Source organism: Drosophila navojoa, chromosome 4, assembly GCF_054131105.1.
Source record: "Drosophila navojoa isolate 15081-1374.11 chromosome 4, UAZ_NAV_1.0, whole genome shotgun sequence".
Classification (NCBI taxonomy): domain Eukaryota; kingdom Metazoa; phylum Arthropoda; class Insecta; order Diptera; family Drosophilidae; genus Drosophila; species Drosophila navojoa.
Genome location: NC_142892.1, coordinates 3427705 through 3440905, shown reverse-complemented (window position 1 = coordinate 3440905; position 13201 = coordinate 3427705). Strand labels below are relative to the sequence as shown.

The 13201-nt window shown below is 38.4% G+C and overlaps 2 protein-coding genes across 2 annotated transcripts; one reads left to right on the top strand and one right to left on the bottom strand.

The window, feature by feature from the left end:
• Positions 1-10046: 10046 nt before the first annotated feature.
• LOC108651947 (uncharacterized) lies at positions 10047-10762 on the top strand. The gene is made up of 2 exons (XM_018101892.3): positions 10047-10306; positions 10368-10762. The coding sequence occupies exons 1-2, from the start codon at positions 10121-10123 to the stop codon at positions 10620-10622; spliced, it is 441 nt and encodes a 146-aa protein (XP_017957381.1). The 5' UTR covers positions 10047-10120; the 3' UTR covers positions 10623-10762.
• Syx17 (syntaxin 17) lies at positions 10706-13012 on the bottom strand. The gene is made up of 2 exons (XM_018101890.3): positions 12427-13012; positions 10706-12267 (listed from the first exon to the last, which is right to left on the bottom strand). The coding sequence occupies exons 1-2, from the start codon at positions 12737-12739 to the stop codon at positions 11681-11683; spliced, it is 900 nt and encodes a 299-aa protein (XP_017957379.1). The 5' UTR covers positions 12740-13012; the 3' UTR covers positions 10706-11680.
• Positions 13013-13201: the final 189 nt, after the last annotated feature.

Below are 13201 nucleotides of genomic sequence, written 5' to 3'. Positions count from 1 at the left end.
GCTTTCAAATATTAAAGGCGAATGTCAGCGGGGCAGCTGCTCAGCCACAGTTCAAGCCGCGCAGCAGAGCAGAAGACGAAGACGAAGACCAAGACGAAGACGAAATCGAGAGAGAGAGAGAGAGAGCAAGCAAGAGAGCGAGCCGATGATCGAGTGAACGAACGAGCGTATCTAAACACATAATTATGTATTTTTTTAAAACGCAAAAAAAAGCAGCGCCACAAACACACACGAACCGACTGACAGAGCTGGAGCGTTGGCTAGCGAGGAGGCAGAGAGTCGTCGGGTTTCAGCTGGTAAACAAAAGCAGACAGCGCCAAAATTATGCTGCACGAGCAGCCAAGCAGCTGAGCACTCGTCCGATCATACGCGCAGTTCGTGTTATTTTGTTTACTAACAAATGCCAAGCGCGCGCTCTCCTCTCTCTCTCTCTCGCGCTCTCTAACGTTGCGCTCTCTCTCTCTCTCTGTGTATATACACGTAGCTTTTGTATGGCGATCAGCTGCGCTGACGTTTGCGCACTGACACACTTTTATGTGTGCGCCTCGCCTGGCCCCCCTTGACCTCATCCCGCTCCTGCTTAGACCACTCCCCAACACTGTTTGTTTTGTGTATCTCGCAGATACTTTTTTCCTATAGCTGGCAGACCGAGTGGCTCTTTTTTTTTTTTTTGTAGCTTGTGACTAAGCGAGCGAAATGTAGTTTGGCCATTGCTTGGTTATTTTCCCCCAGCGTCTGCTCAAAGTTCAGTCTAATATAATTCTATGTGTGTCTCTTTATACAATAGAAACTGCCAAGTCACGGGCGCAAAAACAAGTTCAGCTATCGCATAAAAACATTGAAATATTCTATGAAAAAAAAAAGAAAGAAATAGTGAGAAGCTAAGTAGCTTACGCGTGCTGCAATCGCCAGACATACTAAGCATTCTAATTAATTTATTTCCAGTTGGAAATACATATATATTTTGCTGTATATGTACAATTTATATTGTATATAACTCTTTTATGAATCCAACAATAGTCTTTTGCCTTAAAGCTGATGCAACTAACATTATATGCGTAGACTGTACCTTGTTTATACTTTAAATTCAGCTTAGCTAGCTTGGCCAAATTTTAAGCAGTTTTTTACTTCATCAGTCACATAGTTTTTCTGTTTCTCTACTTATATATTTTGTATTCATTATTATATTATAATTCTCTAAATTTTCTAGAATTTTTTGTTTCATTTTTGCAACGTTTTCCTTAAGTTTGCAGCTGATTTTCGATAGATTATTGCAATATAATAATTCTCTAGATTTTCTGGGAATTCGATTTTCAATTTTTGTTGAATTTTCTTCAAGTTTTCTTTTCTAGTTTGCCGCCGCATCGAAATTTTCCTTACATTGAAAATATTTTGCTGCCAAATGTTTTGTTTCTGCGTTATTCTTCTTCTTGAATTCTCAGCCTCTGCCCATTTTATATAATCAAATATTTTGCACACATGAGCAGAGCACTTTCATCATAGAAATAAACAGCTATTAGCAAAAGCTTTAGATAAAGTTTGGTATATGTATAAGCACATAAGAGACTATATATTTAGTACATAGAGCCGTACAACCTCGCAGCCAGGTTCAAGGTTATTTCTGTGTGTGTTTGCTTGTTCTATGCAATTTGTATTCTGTTTTGTTTTGTTTGGGTTTCTGCTATATTTTTAGAAATTTTATCATGCAACAGCTGACTGAGTGTGAGAGGCCAACAAATTGGCCAACCGCAGCGTCAACTAGTAGCTAACCTAAAAAGTAGCCAAAAAAAACATGAGTAGAAAAGTAGCTGACGCAAAGACCCAAGAGTAAGCGACAAAATTTACGTATGTTTGAAGATATATATGTATGTATATTAATATATATAACCAAAGATATAGATCTTTAATAATTTCATTTCGCACGCGCCAAGCTTTGCTATAAAAACAAAATCGAGTAGGTGGGCTCCAGTTGGGAATGTATGACTGGAAGATACCCTAATGAGCATAACATTGTGTAATTTTTAATATTACTGAACAAAAACAATCGTAAATTGGAATGATCTCTATACCTTCCATAAAATATGTTTAAATAACTTAAATTAGTTATTGACTTCAAAAGAATACGAAGAGTAGAGAACAAAATTATTATTTCGATCCGCTAACTCAGATATTTATAGAGGTTGTGAAAAGAAAAGACCGAGTTAGAAGAAGACGAGACAACCTAATGAGAGGCGGGCAGACGGACGAACGATCAAACAGACAAAGCAGACCGACACAGACAGACCGACCTACGAATAGACACACGAACGAAGGACGAAGGTCATATAGAGGGAAAGACAGACCAGGCAGGCGACCCGAAGTGCCATGACATAGAGACTGTCGAACAAATAGACGAACTGACGAAAGACAAATAAACAGAGCCAGTCAGGAGAACAATAGAACAGGCAGGCGAGCACGCAGCAAGCAGCATGGAAGGACATGCCGCAGCATAGCACAGGCAGATGAGACATATCGACTCAATTGATGCCAATCAATAATGTTTTTAGCCACGCCTTCTCCGACTGACACCTTCTGCTACACATTTCCCATAAAGTCATTATACCCTTAACCCATTTCATATGAGTACAGGGTATGACAACAAGCGTCGGCAAATGCGTAGAGAAATCGAAAAATATGTAAACAAACTTTGGGCGTCATTGCATAAAAAGATGAAAACAAAAAATTAACAACAACAAAGCGACAATAAAAACATATTAGAAAAACGAATGTAAACAAATGGCAGCCCACTAAAACTCAAATAAACAACTAAAGTAGCATAGTTGGCATTTCTAAAACCCAATTTTCTCCTTTCTTTTTTCCCTGGCTGCACTCTATCTAATCATCTGCGCTTGTTTACAGACAGAGGAGAGACATGGTAGCCCCAGTAGCGATAAATTATCGTTGGCGTCTATCTAAAGAGATAGGCAAACAAATGTTTGCCCATCATTCTAAACAAATGCGCTGGCATTTGGAGTCGCAGTCGCAGTCGCAGTCGGAAAGGGTCGTCGGATCAGTCGGCGGCAACTGCGCATAAAATAAAACAGAGAGTTCCCTTTACCCATTGCCCAGTTTCCCCAACGTCCCACTCGTCTGTCCCAACCACCCCCAGCTGCGCTGTGGCAAATGCGCATTTAGCTTCCAACGACATCATGAAATCTCCATTTCTATGTCACAGAAAGCAATACGCTATGTAACTGGAGCTGAATTATGGCACATTATGCAAGAGCGTAATATTATCAATTATTTTATAGACCACGAAATACCCCTCGAAATATAATTTGACTAGATTTTACTCTAAGAAGTTCTGTAAGACTAAGGTATATATATTATAAAGACTTTTTAATACAGTTTACACAAACAGAAATATTCTTAGGAACCTACATATATATAAATGCTTAACTCAATATACCTTATATATCTTGTGAATCATGGCGAAATTGTATTACATAAGTCCCAGTGCGCTGCTTAAGTAAATGTAGAATCTATATATAATGATTCCTTATCGAAGTAAACTACGTAGTTACCTCTCAATAATGAATATATGTCCCCTATATATTCATAATATAGAGTACATAATCGTTGATATCTAATATCATATATAATTATAGCTGCTCCACATACTGGGAACCCATTTAAATGTATTCGACTGTTAATGGCTATTCATATGTACTTAAGATTGTTTCAAATACATACATATATGCACATATACCCCATATTGGCATATTACTGCTCGTAAAATGGGAATACAAAGCTTTCGCCTCACATGACGCAAACGTTGCGTTCGCCTTTGATATCTTCGCAGATGTTGAACACTTGTTCTCAGATTGAGTATTACGAATGCCGAACTGAGTATTATGAATTCTGAACTTGTGGACGGAGCAAGCCTTTGGCAATATTCCACTTACATATATGTACATATGTCCAGCTTATCGGTCAATCGCAAATTTAAGCAGACAGGTTTCGAAGAGAAAAGTACATATATCATATATACAAAATATATATATTATAGATGTGTGCGTATTTCAAGTTTTACACAGCTTTATAATTGACATTTGAGATTTATATATAAATAGCTTTTATATATGTATGCACTCTGTCTTGTTTTGTATAAATGCATATTTAATAATGCGTAATTCCAATTGATAATGCGTCGCAGTTGATATTTTTAGGCAATCTTTTATATTGTTTTTCATTCTCTGTCGGAACATCGCATTTATTTTATCACTTTGCTTAAGAGCCCAAAAATAACTCTATATCTATGTAAATATGTATGTAATTATGTGTGTGTCTTTAGGGCTGTGTCACTAGGTCAAGCCTCAATCAATGCTAAGCATTGTCAATCAATCGATCAGCGATTACAAGAAACTCTGTCACAATCAACGCAATTTAAATATTCACGCAACGTTCAACAGCTCTCAACGTGCAATGAACTTTAATCAGAATTTATGTTAAAATTAAATTCATATGTATGTATTTATTAATAAGAAAGTACTAAAAGCTAACACTTATAACTAATATTAAAAGCATCAATAGCCTCAGCCGCCGTCTCTAGTTCAACTTACGCCTCTGCCTGTGCCTCTATGCCTAAGCCTCTTCTGCCTCTGTTTCTAGCTCTGCTTTTGCTGCTGCTTCTGCCAATGCCTATAGCTGAGCTTAGGCCTCTGCCGCCGTCTTAAGCTCTGCTTTTGTTTTTGCCTATGACATTGTCGCTGCTTTTGCCTCTGTCTCTCCCTCTGTTACAGCCTATGCTAATGCCTCCATCCCTTTCCCTCATCCTGTAAGCTGTTGCAACGCTAAAAATACACAGCTTAAATCACAGTTGGTTACTGGGTCCTCTCTTTGTTGTTGTTCTTGCTGCTTTTTGCTTTTACTGCTCTTGTTGTTGTTGTTTTTAGTGCTGAGCGAAGTTCTCCAGCAATCATGCAGCGAGAGCATGTCACCCAGCAAAAGCAACTCCCCAGCCAACCCACTCTCTGGCGCTCAGCACTCTCGATGCCCACTCTCGGTGGCTCTCTCTCTCTCTCGCTCTGTCTTCTGTATTTGCTGCCCACCCTCTGCTGTTAGAGCATTGGCATTTTTGTTTACAAACAAACTGTCAGTTGCTGTGTTTGACCTGCGCAGTGCCCAACTTTCTGCACACACGCACGCACACATGTTTAACTGTGTATGTGTGTGTGTTTTCACTGCAATTATGTACATGCATGCATGCGTGTGTGTACACAGTAACAGTAACTTCCGCATACAAAAAGTGAGCCGACCAAAAAGCAAATGTTTCTGCCTGTGTTTTTGGGGGTCACCTTAGCTATTCGGCGGCTGATTTATTTTGGAGAGCTCGCATACACGCATATGTGTATATACATATGCATGTATGTATGTATATGTACAGGTATATTTATTTCTATTGCGTTTAATTTAGGCTGCAACTTATCGATTAATGCTATTTATGTTGTTGTTGCTGTTGTCGCTGCAAATGCCAGTAGAAAATGTACACGTCAGCTGAACGCATATGTAACAAAAAAATAAACAACCCCACTGTAAGGCATCTCAAGCTGGGAAGGCAGTCCCGGGCTGGAGCGGGCAGTGCTGCGCAGTTAGCAAATGTAAATGTAAATTGCAACCCAACTGCCCCTACCTGGGTGACAGTCTCTATAGAATTATGACGTCATCAATTTGTGTAAAAGAAGTTGACAAATGAAGAAGTTGACATATGAAAAGTTATGTTTAGATATACCACAGAAAGAGAGAGAGAGAGAGATGCGGGTTTTTCTATTATTTTGGTAACGACGCACACGGGGAAAATTCACTTTCCCTAATCTTTGTTGTTGTTATTGTTGCTGATGTCATAAGTTAGCTGCGTTGAAAGGATATGCCTGTCAGGACATGCACGGCCAGGCACCAAGCCGAGGACAAAGGCAATCGAACCCAAAACAGAGCAAAACACTTGATGACTTTTGTTTGGCTCTGAGTGTGTTTGTGTGTGGCTGTGTAACTGATAGGCATAATTACAGTTACAATATAGTAGAAAGAGATGGAGATTACACATGAGTGACTGCAAACATACTCTGCTTGCTATTTAGAAATAAAAAATATTACTATTCGGATTTGTGAGCAGGTTATTTAGGTTAGGGTATTCCGAATCTGTATTCATATATTCTCTGACTCTATACTATACCCCCTTTGTACAGGGTATACAAAGTCGTTGACTAGCTATCGAATGATTGTTTGTGAATTATCCAGGGGCAAGGGTCTGTTCGCAATGCGTGCCATTTGGAGATTAGCTGACTAAGAAAGCCGCTTTGCCGCCCGACTCTACCTGACTTGCTGTTATTGTTATTCTAGTTGTTGTCGACCTGTACAGGTAGCGTCGACAAACTGCCGCGTCAGCGCTAACTGCACTAATGAAAGCCACTAATGCGCTCTAATGATGACTTAATTGTTTAACTGACTTTCTATGTCAAGCCCAAGGGTCTAAGCCCAAGGCACGACTAGACTGGACTAGACCAGACCAAAAACGCAGTCAGCGCGCCAAATAAGGCAAAAACTGGTTCAAAAATAGTTAACAAGCGAATTGGTGGTAGTCGAAACAACTACAGTGAGAGAAAAGAGCCTAAACTTACATGAGGAAACTTTCCCAAAAGAGGATAGCTTATATGCAGTTGTTGACCTGTCTAGGATATTCTAATTTAGATATTCTAAATAAGTTTCAGTTTCATTATTTATGTTATAGAAATTTACATAAAATACATCATAATTTCTCTTAGTGCAGCTGCATTTGCTGTTACCCTTTGCTATGTTTGCCAATTAAAGAGATGCCCGCAGTCAGATTCGACTGCGGCTCGTTAGTTCAAGTCCAAGTCGTGCCTGGGCTGGACCAAACCAAAATCCAGTTGCCAGACTCGAGCGACTTGCTCGAACCAACTCGAAACAACCTGAAGACACACAGGCACACACAGCCATGCACACATACATACATGCACACAGCATCAGCTGTTTGTTGTTTATGTACGTTTTTTTTTTGCTCATATAAACATTTTGCCTTTGCAACTTGATTTATTGCCGACTCGCTCTAACACCCAGGTGAAAAATCAGCCAAAAAACGAAGATAAGTACAATAAGTAGAAGAAAAACGTAGAAGCCGAAGCAACAGAAAAAAAAACAATGAGATGAGCCTGCAAGACCTGTTCTCTGGCTTATTGTGCACTTTTGTGTGATTCACTTGCCGAGACTGCGTGATTGGGTTTTCATTATATTTATTTCTTGTAATTTATTTTTTTGTTTAGGTATCTACGCAGATCCCTTTGATATACCCTCATCAAGCGAAAAGGTTGTGCTCATCATATATTTTATTATATATATTTTTTTGCGGTCTGTGCTTCGGCTTTTCTTCGTGCTATACCAAAAGAAAATTGTATTGAATATTCTTGTGTTTTTTTTTTTTTTTTGGCTCAGATCCAATATTTTCTTTCTTACACATTTCAAATATCATTTGAAAATCAAATAGCGAACAGCTGACATGGTTTTCAAATATTTTTGAACATAGGCGAAGAATTTCAAATACATTTGTTTAAATGAAAAGCGAATTTATGAAGATTATATTATAGAAAATGAAAATAATCAATAATTAATAATGATTTTTAGTAATTAATAAAATTGATGAAATCATAATTGATTATTGTATTGTATATTCTTTCTAAGTTTTTATTCACAATAATTAAGAAATGACTATGTTTTTTTATTTAAAATAAAAAAAAAAGAAATACATTCTAAAGCACTAAAATATAAAAAGCAAAGTAAAATTGACTAGAGAAATAGTTGACGTGACTTTTACATATGTATATTTATCAAATTCGCAACAATTTAGAAATTTTTGTAAGGTCAAAATAATTTATAGAATTGAATGGCATAAGCAATGTTATTTTTATATCATCAGGAAATGCATCTAGAGGCTAATCAGAATGGCAATAAATTATTAAACAATTTCAAAATCATTTTAAAAGTATTTTCATCTGTACTCGGAAGTATTAGGGATTTTTCTATTAAAGCTGCGTGAAGTAAAGCTAGACTTTTTCCAGTAAAAAGAACTAAGAAATGTTAAGTCATTTCCACAAAAAAAAAGAGACGAAGACATTTGATAAGCATCTCTGTTAAAGCTGAAATCGTGCTGCAAGTTTTATTTATGGCTAATCGAAACACAAAAACAATGCGAGATGCACGTCGAAAGCAAGATTTGCAGCTAAAGATATGGCATAGGCTATAGGGTATACACACACACACACACACACACACACACAATGGTATGTAGAACCTTTTGCGCTGACAGGCCAGACAAGTTCTGCACAGGTCACACACATAAATTTAGATATGTGTGCATATGTATATGTGTATGTATTTATATAAACAAAGTGTGAACTCTGCGAAGGTGCAATCAGAATTTTTTTTATGCTGCGCTTGGCTGCGCTTTTTGTATGTAAATCGTGCATAAAACAAATTTGTATAAAATATATACTTGTATACACATGTATGTACATGTGCATATTTAAATACATTTCCAATATAATGCGCTCTGCTTCTTACGCTTCCTCTTTCTTCCTCCTTCTCTTCAGCTTCTATGCCATTTTATGTTGACTTCCGCAAAACATTTGCCTCTGGCTTTGCTTGTGTTTTTGCTTCTGCTTTTGCTTTTATACTTTTGTGTTTGTATTTGTATTTGTGTACACTTACTTTGCTGCCCCTTTAGCTTTATTGATCCGCTGCAATCTAAGGTCCTTTTGGCTGCACACAAAAAATCACTTTGAGAGTTTAAAATGTTCTTAAGCTGCTGCAAAAATGTTGCACAATGCTTGCTTGAAGCTTAGATAATCTACGAAAAGTTTCTTAATTAAATATTTAATTTTTCAATGAGTGGGGTGAGTTTTTTGTTTTTTTGTTTTGTATGCTTAGTAGAAACAAGACGAACAACACAAACTCCGGATGACGTTTGCTAACGACGACTGACGGCGAGCGAATGAAGAAGAGGCAACTCAGCTGCCCAGTCAACGGTGCTGGTCGGGCTGGTGGTGGTGTTGGTGGTGCTGGTGGCTCTACAGCTGAGCTCGGCACAGTTACCCTGATATGACTGCCTTTGCCACTGCCACAAACGCTGCTGCGCCTGTGCAATACAGAATAAAGATGACTAACGAAATACCCTAAACAAAATAAATGGGCTAAAGCGAATTAATTTCACCTATAAGTAAAATGCATATATTCTTATATATCTCTACATACTCTAAAATTAATATGTATAGGCTTCAAATATTTACAACTACATATATTACTATAAAATGACAGACAAACAAAAAAGTTAGGGTATTTCTTCAACTTGCTACTAACTATGATGGCAATTGTATTCTCATTGCTTCGTTCATTTCGTCTCACGTTCTCTCTCGCTCTAACACTCTCTCTGTCTGTCTGTTGCTCTCTGCAGCAAACAATTAGCAGCTGACTTTTGTTTGTATACAAAAATCATATTGCAACCAATGAGCGAGAATGAGAGTGAGAAACTGGTTTGCTGTGCAGACCGTATTACATACAATAGGGTATATACTATATAGGCAAAAATAAAAGAGTCGTAAGCAAAACTTGATTTGCAGAGCGAAGGACTTCAAGTATTGAAATTAGTTACAATGTTGGGTATTACAATTGTCAGTTCTTTGTTAATATAGTATGGCCAATTATTTTCAATATTTCATGAATGCTCAATATTACACCATCAATGGTTTTTTTTTTATAACATCAATTCACCTAATTTTAACTTTACATTCAATTTCTGAAAATCTTTTACGGTCAATATTCTAATAGTTATAGTCAGTAAGCTAAAAATTTACACACAATTTAAATTTAACAGACAATTAATTTGGCCTGCGCATATTTGAGTAATCTGTTAAACATTTTGCTGTTAACGCAAAATCGAGCGTCATAATGCAGATATCAATGCTCACATCGATAACCGTTATCGATAACAAACATCTGTAGCTTCTGCACGTGTTGACGTTTCTGCAACGCAAATTAAATATATTTTGCCGATTCTTAATTATATAGCATAATGGGACGCCAAAATCGTTCGCGCAAACGCCGCGATGAGATGAACAAAATCAAGAAGGCGCGCTATGACGCGAAAGAGCTAATACGCCTGAAGAAGACATTGGGACTGCTGGATGCAGATGGCAAGGAAATCAAGATGGAAATTGGTGAAGTTGCCGAGATTAAGACAGCTAAAGAAATTAAGAGAGTAAGCTAAGATTAAGAGAAATATATAGTGCTAATATGAACTATAAACAAATCTCCAACAGGCAGCTAAGACCAAGGAGGAGCAGGAGCTGATGTACGAGCATCAAGAGAAAATGGAGAAGGGCCAAAAGATCGTCAGAGTGAACGAGAAAACCGGTGTGGAGCACGTTTTCAATAGCAAAACACTCAAAGATCAATTCGGCAACTATCCTGAGTGGTTCAAGCGAAAGAAGACAGCGAAGCGTCTACGCAAGAAGCAGCATGCACAGAAGAAGAACTTCAAGCAGGCTTGGACAACGGTCAATGTGCCGTTATAAAAGGGAGAGCCCACCACGCCTCGCCCTACCACGCCTAGTTATTAAGTATATAGCATATAGTTAAAGATATGTTTAGAGTCAACTTCATAACTGTTAGCAATAGAACATTTTATATTGCATATTAAAAAACCTTAAAATTACACATGAAACTTTAAGCTTAAGATAATTAGAAGTAAATCAATGGATATTTATAGAAGCTATTTGCTAGGTATATATATATGTTTATAGGTAAGCTACTTGGTAACCGTCATGGATAAAACAACAATCAACGCTTAAACTATTTCCGAGACAGATAAAGAGATGTAAGAACAGAAATTTGAAGAAGGGAAACGATTTTTAGAAGCTTTTGCTAAATGGCACAGAATAACAAAATATTTTGGTTGAGAATTTAATACTAAACAAAACTGGGGATTCATAAATCGCACAGAATATTTTGCGACCTTGTAGTATTCTCTTTAAAAGGTTGTTTCGCCTGGTAGCTTCTGTTCATCTTAAACAAGAGAAGAGTACAGAGAATCAGAAGATGGGAGAACATATCGATTATCATCAGCAGACTTTCCTGCATCTCCTTAACTAGCTAAGACAATGGATTGAAGAAGAGCACATCGAAGAACCTGCTTCTTTCGTTCAAGATCTTACATTAATGACTCTACCAAATGGGAACATTCATTGAAGAAGAAATAATACGAATTTCTTCTTCAGTACAAAAATTTTTCCTTAGTGTAATATTCATCTCGGTTTACCGAAATGAATCAAATAATTTGGAAATGCTGATTCTCTCTTAATAAAGATCTCAGAGCGAGATTCAAATAGATCTAAACGTTTTCTAAACTTAAACCAAATAGAAATTGCACAGTAACTTCTCAGTTGTCTTTCTGCTTCTGCTGCCTCACAAACAAATTCAAGGACTTTCATCCTTCCACTTTTTAGCTACGCCCTCACTGTATGTTACAATAGCTGCGCACACTGCATATGACGCCTGTGGTGGCTGCCTCCAGACGGAGCCTGTTGCCTGTCCACATGGTCGTAGTTGCCAAGACCCCGGAATTGCTTCTTGGTCATTCGGACTTCTCGGCCAGCTCGAGAGTCTCGGTGGAATCGTTGCCGTCCTCCAGCTGTTGTGCCTGCTGCTCCTCGATGTTGCCGTGCATCACATTCGGATTGCTCTTCAGCACAGATCCGCCAGTGAATCCCAGTATGCCACAGCCAACGGCGGCGAGACTACCTGCCTTTATGCCAGCTACCAGGCCAATGGGACCACCCACACAGGTGCCTAGCAGAGCGCCCACAACCGGATACATCGCCTTCCTGTAGGTCAAGGCATTTCTTAGCTGTTTCTCGCCCTCGATTACATTCTCCAAAGCTTCCTCTGCATTGTCTGCTATAGACTGAACGCTATTTGCCTGCTCCTGCGTAAGCTCTCGCATGTTATGGAACATGCAATTGAGACTATAGATTTCATGCTGCAGCTGCTCCATTTGCTCCAGACAGGATTGCCTCTGTAGCAGCTGATGCTCCTCCAGCTGGAAATTTGTTTGCAACTGCGGTAGAGTATGCTGCAGAGCGGGCACATTATCTATGTCCACCAACGAATGATTATCCTGATCGTCATCCTGCTGGACGTTGGGCGTTTTTAGCTTCAATTCTGTAAGCAAATATAAGATGTTTTGGAAAGGTCAAGAAAATATGGATACACAACCGAAGTCAATTGAGTAACTGACCTATGCGAACTATACTTATTCAAGGTCAATTGCTTTTAAGCTTCTCATTGATAAATAAATTGCTTTAAAAACTCTTGGCTCACCTAAAAACTTCTTCATGCCCTCGAAAGCCCGATCCTTGCCCGCCTTCATCAAGTTATCGAAACGCTCCTGATCCTCCTCTCGCAACTTCTCGCGCAGTGCATCCATTTCTAGCAGTAAGTTTTTAATCTGTTTAATAACACGCATTGCATTTAACTCTTCCTTTTTGATCTTGTGCCAATCGCCCAGAGCGAGGCTCTTCTCAATGTTGCTCCGATGATTCTCGAGCAGACTCATGTGATGGGGCACAGCCTGCTCCTGGAAGCGCTGCACTGACACCTCGGCCTGCTTCAGCGTGAGTTTATCGTCCACCATCTTTACACTTTGTACTGCAAATTGTCAATGAATTGATTGTGAGGGCGATACCCACATCCAACTTGAAACCACTAAAGCCACACGAAGATCTGTTTTGGATCTCTCCTCGATGTCTGATTTTGCGGTTGAATCTTAACTTTTACTGTCCCTTTCCACGCTATCGTTGTCACACAACAGCTGTTTCGATTAAATGTGTGGATTACTAATGCATACTTGATATTGCGACTAATTGCAATTTCTTTTGTTTTGGTTTCAGCTGTTTTTCATGGCAAATATTTCAGAGTGCGCAATATGCGGGTGTGCTCTCTTTGCGCTCCAGCAATGTGACGTCATAAACAATTGACAGTATGGGAGAGAATATGTAAACATAGCCAGCTCTCTGTATTCAATGTCAATTGTGAAGCTAGTAATAGTAATACTAGTGAACAGCAATAGGAAATATAAATAGCTCAAAATAATATT